This window comes from Rhinolophus hipposideros (genome assembly GCF_964194185.1).
Source record: "Rhinolophus hipposideros genome assembly, chromosome: X".
NCBI lineage: Eukaryota > Metazoa > Chordata > Mammalia > Chiroptera > Rhinolophidae > Rhinolophus > Rhinolophus hipposideros.
Window position 1 is genome coordinate 114,436,077 of NC_138046.1, and position 16,113 is coordinate 114,452,189.

The 16,113-nt window shown below is 47.6% G+C and overlaps 1 protein-coding gene across 14 annotated transcripts in view; it reads left to right on the forward strand.

Annotated features, from left to right (window-relative positions):
* Positions 1 to 16,113, forward strand: part of SH3KBP1 (SH3 domain containing kinase binding protein 1) — a 324,637-nt gene that overhangs the window by 270,202 nt on the left and 38,322 nt on the right. For all 14 annotated transcript variants that reach the window (XM_081043256.1, XM_081043260.1, XM_081043247.1 and 11 more), the window contains one exon: positions 1,289 to 1,448. In XM_081043256.1, coding sequence (XP_080899382.1) covers positions 1,289 to 1,448 — 160 coding nt within the window. The remainder of the gene's footprint in view (positions 1 to 1,288; positions 1,449 to 16,113) is intronic.

Here is a 16,113-nt window from a genome sequence, read left to right on the forward strand (position 1 = left end):
GAGAAGCCAGGGAGCCAGCCCCACTCTGAGACTTGGCCTCTCAGTTATGTGGGCACGAACCCCCTCTCCCATTAGTTCTGCGGGCTGCTGGAGCTCCCATTCCTTCCAGAAGGAGGAATCTCCCCTCCTTTGCATTTCAGCAGAACCCTCCTTCCTCTGCTCTTCATGTACCAGCAAATGAGGTCCTAGCATTCCTGGATGGAGCACATCCCCCCACCAAATTATTGTGGGAATGAGCACCAGGATAAGTACACAATAGTTGATGGGCTTTTTAGACCTTTGCCAATTGGCCTGGGCACCCAAACAATATGAGTTTGTGTTTGTCAGTAAAATGTGTTCAGAGTTCCAGCTACAAGTGAGTACAGGGAACCTGCTTGTCTTCCAGTGGGCAGCTCTCAGAAGTTCTGTCTTTATAAAGAAGACTGTGGATGCCTGCTTTTTACACCACGAAAAGGGCAAGGCTAATTGGGACAGGAAAAAAAAATGAAGCTGTCAATGAACGCTGTCCATTTCGGCCACCAGATCTGGCTTTAACTTCATTTCAATAGCTCTGACTCCAAAAACCCTTGGAAAGCAAATACTTGTGAAGCCCCAGTCTACCTTTTACATTTAAACTGTACAAAAAGAATCCAGATCTAGTTGTTCCCTGAAATGCTCCCCCTTTTATTGGCTTATGGCCCTTTACACAGGCCGACCTGAGAGATGTCAAGCCTGTTTCCTCCCCACACCCAGCAGGCCCTGCAGGTCATTTACCAAACACGTCAACTATTTACTGAGCATCTGTTATGTGCCAGGCGCCATACACCGTTCTAGAGACACGACCAGAGTGGTCCCTGCCCTTAGGGCTGCCCCCCAGCCTGTCCCAAGCATGCAGACACCCAGAAAGTATTCAAGTGAGCCCATTTATACAGGGCTGCCCTTTGTGCTCAGGTGAGGAAGTCAGTCTGTCTTTGAGGATGGGTCCAGCTGTTGAGAAGGGAACGTGATGGTGTCCTGTTTCATCCAGGCCTGATACGTAGGCCTGATGAAGGGTGAGCAGGAGTTTGCCAAGGGTGGTCAGTGGCTGGAAAGGCCCTCCAGGCAGAGGGACCAGCATGAGCAAAAACAAAGAGTGGGCTGCGGCTCCATAACTTGACAAAGAATAAGAGATGCTCTTCAATGTTCAAGTTCGTCTTCGCACATGGCATCGGTAATTTTTTAAAGCATGATAAGCAATTTGCACCTAAGTACTCTCACTTACACTAGATCTGCCTGTCTTCTTTATGCTTTTTTAAACAATGACTTAAAGAAAGACCAGAGAGAGAGCCAAAACTGGATTTACAGAAGCCTACTGTTCCTGCCATACCGCCAAAAAAGCCACGGCCACCCAAGACCAATTCTCTCAGCAGACCAGGCGCATTGCCCCCGAGGCGGCCTGAACGACCAGTGGGGCCCCTGACACACACCAGGTACTGCTCTGCTCTCACCACTGGGGATGTGCGCAGGGGTGGGAAAAGGGTGGCTGTGGGGCATAGGAGAGAGGCCTCGAGTGTGGCTGGTTGGCGGGGGGAGGGTGGGATAAAGCTGTCCTTCCACCCTCTAGCAAAGCTGTCTGAGGACTCTGCCACTTCTGTCCTTCCTCCAGTGCTCAGGGTAGAAGTGGGTGCAAGGCTGGCAGGTGCAGCGTGGGTTTCAGAATTAGCAGATCAGAATCAGGTACCCAGGATCTAGGCCCCACTCACAGGCAGGGATTTTCCCCGTGCTTCATTAGAGCAAGGCCAGCTGCCTTTCAGACTGGCAATGTGGGTGCCTCGCCAACCTTCATCCCCTGGAGTCTTGCTGGTATCAGGTGCACACGTCTCCCTGGCAGCTCCATCCCTGACTTCTCCCTGCTCTGTGGGTGCCTCTCCCACGCCCACAGGCTCCCTCTGCCTTAACTGCACAGTCCTATTGTGGAACACAGGATATTATCTCTGAACAGTATCTGTACGTGTCTCTGAACTAAGAGACCCTCAAAGGCAAGGGGCATGCTTTGTTCAGGCATGCATTCCAAGATGTGCATGGCAGAACTCAAATTTGTTCCCTGGCTGGCTGGACTTCTGTTAGGAATGTGGATCAGAGTTGGGCAGGGTGCCTTTCAGACCCAAGCTGCCGACCGCAGAGCAAGGAAATGTGTTCTCTCCACAAGTTCATTGCCAGAACTTTCTACTATTACATGCATATTGTACATGTTGGTGTAATACACCAGAGCAAGTTGGTGGCCTGGATACCTTTGCATGTACCTGTCAACACACAGTCACTCACCAGAGTTTTGTTCTTTTGAGCTAAGTTTGCCTGGTGAGAGTCTCATGGGGCTTCAGTGTCCTGGTGTGAAAGTTGGGTGGGCTCCCCGGCTCGTGTCTTACCCCATCTCATAGGAGGAGTAGAAGCCTCGGCAAGTCACTGCCCCTCTCACCTCACTTTCTCCATCTGTGAATTGAAAATGATAATGGAATGTGCCTAAAAGGAGGTATTTCCTAAGAATATAGCCCCGTGCCTGTAAATCAACGTTACTTTCATTGTCATTTTTTAAAAAATTTATTGGGGAATATTGGGGAACAGAGTGTTTCTCCAGGGCCCATCAGCTCCACGTCATTGTCCTTCAATCTAGTTGTGGAGGGCGCAGCTCAGCTCCAAGTCCAGTCGCCGTTTTCAATCTTTAGTTGCACGGGGCGCAGCCCACCATCCCATGCGGGAATTGAACCGGCAACCTTGTTGTTAAGAGGTCGCGCTCTAACCAACTGAGCCATCCGGCTGCCTCATTGTCATTTTTATTACTGCATATCAAATTGGGTATACTGCAGTAAAACAAGAATAGCTCATTTACTTTTTAGAAAAGATTTTAATATTGTGATAAAATACACATAACAAAATTTACCATCGTAACCATTTGTAAGTCAGTTCAATGACTGAGTACATTCACATTGTGCAACCATTGTCACCATCCACCATAGAACTCTTTTCATCTTGCAAAACTGTACCCCTTGAATGATAACTCCCCACTCCCCCTCCCTCCAGCCACTGACAGCAACCATTCTTTCTGTCTCTATGAGCATGACTACTCTGGATACTTCATATAAGTGCAATCCTACAGCATTTGTCTTTTTGTGACTGGCTTATTTCACTTAGCCTGATGTCCCCAACGTTCATCCATGTTGTAGCATGACTCATTTACTTTTCATACCTCCTACAACAACAACACACCTCTGCCCAAATATAGAGGCGGGTAACCATGTGAGGGTTGAGAGGTGTCAGAATCTCAGCCAGCCATCATACACATCAGCCCGTGCGCCAGAGGCCAGCTGCCCAGCTGAGCACACGGCGCAGTTATCTAAGGTGTGTGTAAGGCCATTGGAGGAACAGCTAGTTCACCTGAGTTATTCTGTGGGCATCCCCCAAGGTCCAAACAGCTGCCCCCGTATGACGGCCTCTGTGGAAGCTAACGGCACCATTGTCGCTGTTAAGTTGGTCAGGCCCCTGTTTGTTGTGCCCTCTTCTGTTGACTGATAGTAGAAGGCTGTTTGCACATGCGCACAACGGGACCACTTGACAGCTCCGCTGACCTTAGCAAGGGCCACTTCAGTAGCACGGTTGGCCTAGAGGCCAGCACTTCAGATGAAAAGGGTTATATAACCTGCCTAAGTGCTTCTGAAGAGAATATGAACTACACAAATGGAGAATGCGGCAGCAAGGTTGCACATCACTTTGTGTTGGGTGAAAGGAGAACAGAAGCCACTTTCTGCCAAATTCCGTTAGTCCGCGAGGCAGAACAGACGTCGATTAAGTCAGTAACAATTTCCACAGTATTCCTGCTGCGCTAAGATTGGATCCAAAGAGAAGTGCAATTCCACTGGCTTCTTTGCTTTCCAAAGTTGTTCTCAGCAGTCTCATGAAGGGGGAGGTGCAGGCTTTTCGAGCCATTGAAATGACCTGTGCACAAGGGGGAAGTGAATGCTAACTGCCGAACCTCTGGGTTCATAGAGGCCCCATTTACCTCCTGCCTCTGCTTGGCTCTTCTCTGCCTCCAGTCCTCCCAACATCCAGTTGTCCATTAGAAGTATGGGCCACAGAGGAGGATGCATGAGGGGGGTTTATCCCGAAGCCAGTGGGAAATGTCACTGTTCTTCACACTGTGCATGGTGTCATCTGAGCAGCCCCTGTGGCTGCCTAGGGCACTGCTTTGCAGAGAGGGGCGAGGGGGAGGAAAGCTCCGGGCTTCCTTCCTGACAGTCCTAAGAAGCGGCAGACCCAGGCAAGTCTGGGAACATTTGGGGAAGCGGTACCCGCCTTAGCCACTGGCTTAACCAGTCAAGGGAGGACAGTGTCTGAACTGAGCTTGCATCAGGCTGTTTGCACATGCGCACCTGGAGAACTTGTTCCAACAGATCGCTGGGCCCCACCCTCACGGTGGCTGACTCGGTGGGTCTGGGGCGGGCCCGGGAATTCACATTCTAACACACTCCCAGGCGATGCCACTGCTGTTGGCCTAGGTCCACCCTGTGCAAACCCCTGGTCTACATGCTCCCAAGTTCTTGCCAGTGACCCCTCCTTCCCTGGCTGCGTCTCATGCACCTCTCATGCTCCCTGACTTCAGAGCGCAGTTAGCTCGCCCTTCTTCTGGAAGGCTTCCCTTATCTGTCACGAATGCTCTCTCCTCCAAATGCCTAGCACCCCATGTTTAGCCTAGTGCGGGGCCCCATGCTGTGCCACTAGGGAGGCTCACACCCCCGGACTCCTTTGCCACATTTCAAGCAGATCAAGAGTATGTTTTGTCATTGCCACATGCTTTTGGGGTTCAGCATATGGTAGTGGCTCATTTAACACACTACTTGAATGCCATGGTTCCTAAAAGTGGGGAGGTGCCACTGCTTACATTTTGTTCACTTTAGCCTCTCCTGTTATCCTGCCCAGCCTCTGTGCAAGCGCTACAGCATGTGTGTGTTATGTTCTAAGTGACCTAGTGTGCCATGGATTTCAACATAAACCTTTTTAAAGAAAATCAAAGAAAGGCTTATTGATTCTCAGTACTTCATGCACTTCATATTTCAGTTACCTTGGACAACCCACTCATATAGTGGTTTATGAACTTGTTTAGCTCTGCCAAATTAGTTGAGGTAGGAATGTGAACGTCATTGAAGCCGTTTTGTGTTAGTGGTGTCTGCTGTGTGAACTGAAATCATTGCCAGGATTTACCTGACTGGATGGGCGGTTGGACAGATAGATGACCGGACAGTTGGACACATGGACATATATCATGGCTATTCTTGTTGGGAACCAGGCATTGCTGCTCCAGCTGCAGTGTCTGGGCTCGAGCTTCCTCTCACCAGCGAGAAAGCTCACTGCCAAATGTGGCTTCCAGAAGAGATTGATTTCTTTCTATTTAAGCAAGAACTGGCATCTTTTAGGACAAAGGAATACAGAAGTTGAAGAAGAGGGGAGTTATTTCTAGATATGTTCCCTTATCAAAAATATATTGAGGGACTTCTATGTGCAAAGCTGTGTTCCGGATCTTAGTAATAGTGGGACTTGGGCATCACAGGTCACAGTTTTCAGGAATCACATCTAGGGAAGCTAGAAGATACCAGTGTGCACTTGTGTGTTCATTCTGAGCAAGTGGAAGCACGGCATTAACATACCCACTGGTAAGCATGTTCTTTCAATTTCTAGAAAGTATTTTAATAAGAGAAAAACACTTTTTCAAAAACACATTTCACATCAGAGTTGATGTGAAAATTGAATGCTAATAGGAGATTCCTCTAGGCCATAAGTGCCTCCTTTGAAAGTCTGTGCCTTGGGGACACTGCAGTTATTATGTCACAGTGCACACGGACAGCATCTGCTCGTCTTGTCCATCCATATAACTAAGGTGGCAATAGTGCAAAGAGCATTGTGTCTACCCCACTTTTACACTTGAAAAAATGGAGGCTCAAAGGTATGGCGCCTACTCACTTGTTTTGATATTTGATCATAAATATATTTCAAATGACAGAATATACCTAAACCTTTGTGTGTGCATGTGTGTGGTATACACACATGAACATGTGATGTACTGTGTCTGATAATGTGTGTTATCTATTTAATAAGTGCATGTTCAGAAACCTCTGTGAGAAGAGGTCCTAAAACTTGTGAGGAGAGTCCAAAATTAAAAAGAGAAACATGCAAAGAAATGCTGGAGAGAAGCAGGCTGCCCTGAGCTCTAGTAAATTTCTGCAGTGGAAGGCAGCAAGCCAAACCTGAGGGGCAGAGCAGGCATGTGCCTTCAAAAGGAAATAAACCCGGCAGGGAAAGAGGTAGAAGCAGGTTGGCTACACCACAACAGGTTTGTTAATTTCCAAGACATCCCAAGTTGTAATATTTTTTATTTTTCTTCCCAAAAGAGCAAGGAAGCTGGAGTGGACAAGCTTTTCCCCTTGTCTGCTACAGCAGGGAGCAGCCCCCGCTCCTCAATGGAGGGGGTCAGTGACTGGCAGGTTGCGGTTGGCTGGGGCTGGTGTCTAGGGCCCTTGAGTGATAGACGGGGGTCTGGGATGGAGGGGAAGTGAAGCCAAAAGGTGTAAAGAGGAGGTGAGGTGAGCGAGGATGGAGTGGGAGAAGTCGATGGCCAGAAATACCGGAGACGCTGGTCAGAAAGGGGAGGTTGGTGCTCACAAGTTCAGAGGTGGAGTAGGTCTAAAGGAGCGTCTGGCATTGGGGATGGATTGCCCACATGGCTGTCATAGGCTCAGGTGGCTTTTCTAAGGGCTGGAGTCTATACTGAGAGTTGGAGCACAGGATCCAGGGGGGAAGGGCCATGGAGTTGCAGAATTTTTACCTGTAATGAAGATAGAGCCCTGGATTTCAGAGATACACTGGAAGGTAAGTGAGTGTTAAGCTCTGAGACATTTTAGCTTGAGGCAAAGATTAAGTAAACATTTAGACGCCAAACATCAACTAAGTGCTTAGGGAAGGGCAGATGTCTCTCTTGAGACCACCCTACCCACATGGAAGTTAATTTTTCTTTAGATTTACACAGACATCCCTGCTGCTCCAGCCCCTGGGGTTACAATTTAGCAGGAAACAAGCTTCCAGGTCCTGATGCTCTGGGAGGCAACTGGCCCCCGTACCCACCAAAAGAAAGCATTAAAAAAAAGACCTCTTTACTCTTATTAGGTATAAACTAATCAATCAATTAGTCAAAAAAAGAGGAAGAGAAACATAGCTAGAGCGCATGCATGTGTTCCCTACGTAAGTGGGTAAAATGTACACGTGGGCGATGAGGCGATCGTTTGAAGTTTGGATTACTCAAATATTCCAGATGTCTTTTCAAAGAGCCCTAGTGATGCATTGTGTGATGTTTGAATGTTTCCTTTCCTTTCTCCAAGTCGGGACCAGGACATGTCTTTGGAGAATTCAGGAGAGAGGTCCTGGCTAGAACGTACAGAGATGGGTGGTGTTGGCTCGTAGATGGCAGTTTCAAGCATGGAATAGCTATAATCTCTCCAGGAGACTATGGACAAGAGGCGAGAGTAAAAACAACATTGGGGGAAGTCGTTATTTATAGGGTGGAGCAGTTAAAAGGGGTAGGTGGAGTGTGATGTCGTGGAAGCTAGAAGAAGGAAATGTGGAGCAATTGTGCTGCCTCACAGTTGAGTGTGCACTGAAATTACCTGGAGACTTATTAAAACTTACATTGCTGCTCCCCCAAGTTTCTAATTCAGTACGGCTGGCTTAAGGCCTGAGAATTTGCATTTCTAGCAAGCTCCCAGAGCTGTCACTACTGGTTAGCTGACCATGCTGTGAGAACCTGTGCCATCGTGAGCACCAGGACAGACTGAAGGGAGCCCATGGGCTTTGGTCACTAGTTGGCCCTTGGTGATCCCAGTCGAATGGTTCCTGTACAATGGTTGGGGGCAAGATACAGACTTGGGATGAGTTGAAGAGAGAATGGGTAGGCGGTCAAACATGTATAGACTCTGGTAAGAAGCTTGGTTATGGAAAAAACCTGAAAAATGGGTGTGTAGATATGGGTTCAGTGATGGGAGCCGTGTGTGTGTGGTCATTCATTCCCTTCAGGTATTGAAGCGCCTACACTTGGCCAGGCTCTGTTCTAGGTAGCAGTTAACTTTGGTAACCAGGCCAGACATGGTTCCCGTCCACCCACTGATTTGAAGACAGGCACACCGGGTCGAAACCCCACTACTTATTTACCCTGTGACTTTGGGCAAGGTGTGTACCTCCCCACATCTTAGTTTTTGTCTCTGAAAATGGCCCAGTGACGCCTACTTCGCCCAGGTATGCATATTTAAACAAGCCAGTACACCTTAGGCCCCTGACCCCCCGCAGGGCATTTGAGAGGCAATCAGTGAATCCATGCATGCTTCTTTTCCTCCCTTGAGAGAGCTCAGTGGGTGAACTTGGTGTGTGTGTGGGGGGGGTGCCCACGGGTGGCAAGCAGGTCTTGCTCAGTAGCTCTGAGGGAGGGAGTGAGGAAACGTGAACTGCCCCTCAGATAGCACAGCAGGTCTCTAGTGGGTGGAAACTTGAGCAGCCTCCCCCAGAGGCAGTGAGAGGGTCAGGGGAGCCAGGACAGAGGGAGTATAGTTGATTTGTGGAGCACAGGAATCCCAATAGGGCACAGGGACAAATACCTTGTCACGTTGCAGGGATGTCTGCATTATTTGCTGATTTCGTTTCATTTGTATGCATAACCTTCTCTCTTTACTTTTTTCCACTCACACCTACAATGAATTTTATTCCCTGAAGCGAGAACCAACAGTAGTGACAGGGTTAAGCCCCAGTCCAGACTGAGACACCTTGAGTTTCCTACAGCCATGGCCAGAATAGGCAAGGAAGCAGTAGGAGGTAGTGATACCTCACACAGGCATGGGGATAATTCGTTCATATAGTGCTTTTTCCACAAGCTATTTCTTTAACCATTCTCCTTCTAAGTGGCACCTCACAAACTTTTCTCAGAGTTGCAAGATGATGAATGCCTCCTCCTCCGGGCATCTTTAAAGCCCCTTGCCCCTCTGAGATGCCCAACTGTGGGTTTGTAGACGAGGGCTGCAAATGTCGTCATCCTTTTGCCTTATGGGGTTGTGGGTCTGTTGTGCCCTGGATGGGCTCTGGAATGAGGCCCGTTTCCCTACACACTTGCAGAGTCTGCACAAAGAACAGAAATTTGGAGGGGAATTGAGTGGGCAATGTCATATCACCTTCCAGCGTGTCTTCACCAACTATAAATAGCCAAGCTTGTTTGTGCTCATCCAAACAAGGACGCAGTGCAAGGAGAGCTGCCAGGAAAACCACTCTGGTACCCGCTCCTTGTGCCTGTGGCCTGGCTCAGGCTGTCCCGCATTTAAATGGAAAGTTCGCAGACAAAAAGTACCTGTGATTCCTGAGACGTTTTTTGGCCACCAGGTGGGTATGTAGGGACTCCACAGATACCAGCAGGGCCTTTGGATCCGCATTTCTGGGAAAAGGGAGGGAGGCTCCCCCTGCCCTCCTTCCTGCTGATGAGTGAAGGAAACTCGCTTACTGCTGCTACAATTTTGTCCTTTCCTGATGGAAGGATTCAACCTCCCTGGGCAGTAACGTCCCAATGCAGACCACTTCTGAAGGACGACTTCACGTTTGCTACCTTCACAGATAGGTGGAGCTCTCATGGAGCTCTTTATTTTAGAGAGAAACAAATCTGTAGAAACATCAATCATGTGCATGTGAATGCTCATTTTGATTATTGTCATCCCAAGTGTGGTGGGAAAAGATAGGACTGGGTGTCAGGAAGTTTCCATCCAGTTTCAGCTCTGCCACCAATGAGCTGCGTGGCCTTTGGCACATCACTCCTGCCCTTGGAGCATGGGACCCTTGTCCAAAATAAAATGGGGGCTTGAGTTGGGTAACCTGTACCCAGTTTTAGTAGTCAGAGCAGAAGTCTGAGAGGGTATGAGCGGGCAGCCAGGAAAGCAGGAAAGCCAGGAAAGAAGTGGTCACTTCTGTTGGCCTCACATCCTTGGGGCACGGTTGGACCAGCACAAGGGAGGTGAATGATAGGAAATGGTGGTTTGACATTAGTTGAAGGTGATAAAACATGGTTGCAGAGTTGGAGCAAGAAAGAGACAAGGGAACTCAAGTCGTTTCTCCAGGATCTTCACATTCGACATCTGCCATCGTCCTTACAAGTTGACAAATCCCAAGGGGTGGATAAAAGCTGGAGAAAAAGAGAGGATCTGCTGTGTGCATCGCGGTGGTTTCCTGAGCGCAGGAGACTGAGCTTTTCTATTTCTTTTCCTTTCCTTCTCTTCTCAGCTCTCTTGCCCCCTGTAAGAATTTTTAGGCAGTTAAAGCCCAAACATTTACATTATGGTAATAGATCCTTCTGAGGGCAGGAAGGTAGGACTGCCAAAAAGAACCGTGATTTGGACTTGGGATCTTTTGCTCGGTGGGATCAATCACTCTTTCTCCCTTCATCCCCACTCACCTCCAGAAGCGTTGTGACATCTTTTTGGTGGTTTTTGTTGCTGCTGTTAATGCTGCTGTTAATTTATTTATTTACTTGTTTGCTTGTCTTGGCTTCCTGTGTACTCCAACACCTTTTCCAGGCCACATGTCTTGGCTTAACTGTCCCAACTTGGGCTAAATTGGGCCATGCCACTGACTGAGCTCATGTTCTCAAGGGATGTACATGGTGCATCTTCCACGTTTCCAACTGTGCACGCACCCTGTCTCATGTCTCAAGTCTGAGTGAGACTTGAGTGACCCACCCTCTGAGTGGGTCAGGTGTGTTCTTTTTGTTTATTATTAGTACTTTTTAACTTGGGGAGCAAAGGTGATTCACCCAGCTGGCTGTGAGCTGCGCTGACACAGGCTTCCTGGCGTCCTCCGTGACTCACCAGCCCCATGAGCAGAAGGCTAAGTGAAGCAGCTTTAAGAAGTGGTCAGGAGCTTGGGCTCTGGAGTCAAGTTAGTAGGTTCAAATCCAGACCCCACCACTCTACTACTTTTATAACTTTTTGTCAGCAAGTGACTTAATCTCACTGAGCCTCAGTTTCCTGATCTACATAATGAAAATAAGGGCATCACAGGTAGGATTTTCCAGGAAGCAGACTCTGAGGGACATCAAGTTGTGATACTGGCTCACCAAAGCCTCAACCAACTCCAAGGGGAACTTTGGGGCTAAAATGGCCCCTCCAGGTTGTCCTGTGTTGGGCTGAAATGGCCAGGACTTTTATACTGTGGGGTATAGTCCACCCTTAAAAGGGTGGGCCTCGGCCGAGGAGGCTCTCTGCAGCTCCGATGGTCTCTGGAGGGGCCGACAGCTCTCCCAGCAGTGGAGATACTCGACCCTTTACCGAGGGGGCCTCTGGACGGCTCAACTCCATGTCCATCAGGCAGAGTAGATACTTAAGGGGGTGGTTTTGACAACTGAATAATGTGTGAAAGGAGCTAATCCTTGTGCCTGGCTCATGCTGGGCAGTCAGTAAATGGTAGCTGCTGCTGTTATTTCTATGGGATTGTAATTTCCACTTAGTCCTGCTGGGTGGCTTTGGGCTGGTCAATTTGTTCTCTGCGATGTAGGTTCCCTGCCCAGCAAAGCAAGGAGACCCTTAGCTGCTAGTTGCCTATCCACGTCACATTTTTTAAGTGTCCATAGCCAAAACTACTGAGAAAAATACAAAAAAATAACATTCTTTTGATTTAAAAATCAGAAATGAGTGAGGGCAACCTTGTTCTATCATCTTTGGATATATGGTGATATGCCTGCTTTCTTCCATTTTCTCCTTTTATTTAACAGCTGTGGGCATAGAAATTCATCATACACAAACCCTCACAAGAGCTAGTAAATTACAAAAGGATGGGCTGTTTCCTCTTTTGTTGAATTTAGTAACATCCTTTTTGCCAAAATGGTACCTGTGTGTTGGGCAGACTGGAGGAGAACAGGGACCATTGACGGCGTCAGCCACTCTAAATGTGCTGTGGAGAATTTCAGAAATTCTGGTATTTTTCAGAACTGAAATTCATTAGCATTGTTGTAAGAGTCTATAAATATAGTGAAAGGCATTTACAAATAGACATTGTAAAATGCTTCCACACCCACAGTCTGAACACTGTCAAAACACCAGCTGTAGCTTCCCTACTTGGAAGGATCAGAACCTTTTTTAAAACTACACCTACTGTGTTTTCAAAATAGGCTTGCTTCTGGCCCTATATAGAAGGTAAATTTAGCTAAAGCCTGTAGCTGGCTCTTGGCATGGGAGATTAGTGCTCAGAGAGTTGGGGGGGTCCCAGTCTGCTTCCTGTCACAATGTGACTGGCTCCTGAGAATCTGGAGAGGGGTCCCTTAGGGATGGTACAGCCTGTATTTTCAGGGTGGTCCCTCATGACCAGGACCTCTCAGGCTAAGATTTGTAACTCCACCCGTACCCCCCACACTGTGAGTTCCAGGTGTGATCACAGGTGACCACAAAGGCACCTGTGGTCAGGGAGATTCTTAAAGAATTTGTAGCAGGGGCCAGGCAATCTCTTCCTTTACCTTGATGGGGAGAAAGGAGAGAAAACAGAAGCTGTGTGAATTGTGCAAGTCTCTATTAAGAGTGAACTTTAAAAGGAAGGAAAAATTCACCTATCATCTTGTCCCAAAGACAACTACTATGAACATTTTGGACTATTTCTTTCCCATCTTTTTCCTACGTATGATTTGGTTTGTTTCGTCACTTTTACACAGGTATGATCGTTCTGCATGTCATACAACTTCATCTTTTGGAAAACAATTGCCTTTATTGTACAAATACATAATGCATTCCCATTTCAGAAAAAAAAAGGCAAATGTTCATTAATTCCACAAGTGTTTCTGAGCCTCTGCCATGCACAAGGTGCTGAACTGGGTGCTAGAAATCAGCCATCAGACTGCACAACAATAACCACTAAATATTCTTCCAGTCTTAAAAGAAAAATCCCTCTTCCTGATATCTCAGAAGGGCACGGGAGTTTACATGCATTGAGTTGTATGTCATTTTAAATTTGCCTTTGTTCCTTGACATTGTAACATCATAAGCATTTGTCCTTGTTGTCATAAACTGTTTATGACTATCATTTCCATGGCTACATAAAAGACCGTCAAATACCACGGGTTATTCTTCTATTCCCCCATTTATGAAAGATTCTAGTTCTTTGCAGTTTTTCTTTATTACAAGTAAGACTGGGACAAACATATTGATATGCAAAACCCATTTGGGTATTTCCGATTGTTTCTGGAACATAGACTCCCAGACTGGTCCAAAGCAGATGAACATTTTAAATGCTATTGATATACATCCTGTTCTTTAAAATTACTTCTTTTTACCCTGCACCATTCCCCAAAGGCCTGAGGTAGCTTCAAAAATGCATATAAAAGAAAATGGTTCAGCATGACAATACAGGGGAAATAAGGGTAGAAAAGGACCACAGCCCCAGATAAGATGAGCACAGTGCAGGCAGCTCACCTCACAGGTGCAGGCTCAGGTCCAGACCACCGCAGTGAAACAAAGGTAAAACCCGCATGACACTCAAGCAAGTCACGTGACTTTTTTGGTTTCCCAGTACATATCAAAGTTATGTTTACACTATACTGTAATCTGAGTGTACAATAGGATTATGTCTAAAAACAATGTACATACCTTAATTTAAAAATAGTTCATTGCTAAAAAGTGCTAACCATCATCTGAGCCTATTGGAAAAATGGTGCCAATAGATTTGTTCTGTACAGGGCTGCCACGAACCTCCAATTTGTGGGGAAAAAATGCAATATCTGTGAAGCACAATAAAGTGAAGCGCAATAAAACAGAGTATGCCTGAAATGCATACTTTGGTTCTCTACAGTCCCCCAAGATAGGCTCACATTTGACTGGAAGCTTCTAGTTTTCAAATCAAAGAGGGAAATGGTAGCTCCAGGATTCATAGTTACCAAAATACATGAATAAACCATGTCTCCCGAAGCAGCCAACTTGTTCTGGGATGTGGATGACTGACACACAGAGTTCCTGCTCCCCACCAACACCCCCTCTGATTTTTCTCCCCAGCTGCCCACCAGGGCGTCACCTCAAACCGTCTACCCCCTTGGTTTAAAAACAAAAAAAAGGCCCAGTTCCTTGCCCGAGTGCCCTCTCTCCCGAGACAGAACATGTGTTCTCTTAAGTTTTGGTTTTTGGTGTGTTGTCAAAGGACAGAACTCTCTGGCTCTGAGTGTAACTTGAGTTCAATCTGTTGGTTTGGAGGATGACCACACCAAATCATTCAGGCTCCGTAGACCCCAGATAATATTAAGGGCCCTGAAGAGCTTTTTAAAATGAAAATGCTTTCCTACTAATAACACTACATTTCTAAAACATTTCATTCCGAAAGTTACATTCAAATTAGTGGATACTGGGGCCCTGCTGATAAAATATTTTTAAATAAATTTCCTCAATCCCACCATTCCTGTGGGCTCAGGGTCTGTCTGAGGAAGTAAGCCCTGTGGGACCAGGGCATGGAGAGAGAATCAGCCCTGGAAACCTGGCTCAGGAGGAAAACTCATCTTAAGTGGTTGGGGTGAGGTAGGAAATAAAGGCTCTGCTGTGAAGTTCAAGCTGCTTTCCCTTCCCAAATACAGTAGTCCACCTTCTCCTTAAATTTTCATTTCAACCAAGCTCTGCAAAGCCCAGCAACTCTCTTGGTGAAAGCCAATCTGTTTGGCCCAGCCCTGGTTCCCTGGAATTCTCACCTCTGCTCATCTTTGGTTGAGGGTGCTTGAAGTTATGCTTGAGGTTCAGAGTCAGCCTTGTTCTTCTGAGAACTAACGGGGGCTTACTTCCTTCCATTGGGCCTCTCCACCGTCACAGGATATGCATGTCGCACCGAATGCTACCCCCACCACCCATTCTTGAGTGAGAAACCCAGGAGTCACCTGTGTCAACTCCCTCCCTTACCTCCAGGTTTATAGGTCTCTTGCTTCAGTTTTTCTTCGTTCCCTCTTACCTCCAGGACAAACTGAACCCTGTAGTACTCAGCCTAGCAGTCTGGCCTTTGCCAGCCTTTCTCTGCTCACTATTCTCTGGGGACCTCAGGCTTTAGCCTTGGGACCCTTGGCCACTCTGGGCACCCTTACCTATCCTTGCGTCCTTGCTCAGTCACGTGTCTTACTGATAAGTCCTCTGTCCCTTTTCCTCTGAGGCCCAACTGCCACACCATGTCCTCTGTGTGTCCTGGGACTGCCGCGCACATGCCCTGCACTGACCCAGTCCTTTTCCCCGTAGGACTTGGATGGGCCTGTATCTTATGTAGCCTTGCCATGTGGGCTTGTACTCGTCTTCTGTCTCTTTCTCCCATTTAGACCATGAGCCCCTCCAGAGTAGGTACCACCTGGCTTGGTCCTCTCGATACCACCAGCATGGTACCTATTTCACCTATTTTTTTGTTTTGTTTTCTTTTTTTTTTTCTGTGAAAACAGGGAACTTTAGTATAAATAAGAGGTGCTGGGGGCTAGGGAGGGCCCCAAGGGGCTTCCATAACTTAACACTCTTCAAAAGCACAAACAACAGCAAGGGGGGCAGGGCCAAGGGAGAGGTGGGCCACCCCTGCCCTGCCCACGGATGAGGGGCACACGGCAGAGCTGGGGCTCTTGTGAGTGGGGAATTTACTCCTTGAGTAAATTCGCTACTCATTGTGTAGTTGGGCCTCAGGCCATGGTAACTACCAGGAGCCATGAGATGGACTATTTCTGTTGCTTTCCTGGAAACAAGTGCTTGGCTTCCCTCTCTCATTTGATACGCAAGGATCTTTTCCTATTCTATTGCCATCACCGACCTTGGATAATCTCATTTGGGGCTTATCCCTCCCAAAAGGGCCCAAAGAGCTATCCTTTTTGGAAAAATTTGGAGGCACCTTCTGCTCATGCATGAGGGGGCTGTTTCTCTCATCATCTCGGAGGCCCGTCCCTGTCCCCAAGGGCTGCTCCTAGCCCAGATACAGAGGGAAGTCTCTCGTGTCCTGATGGGCACGGAGGCATCCACCCAAGAGCTGTCTAATTTTACAGGCCTATGCCCCAGCGCCAGCTTTCAGACTGCCAGATCTCAACTCGACACCTTGTGCCTGTCAACAGCC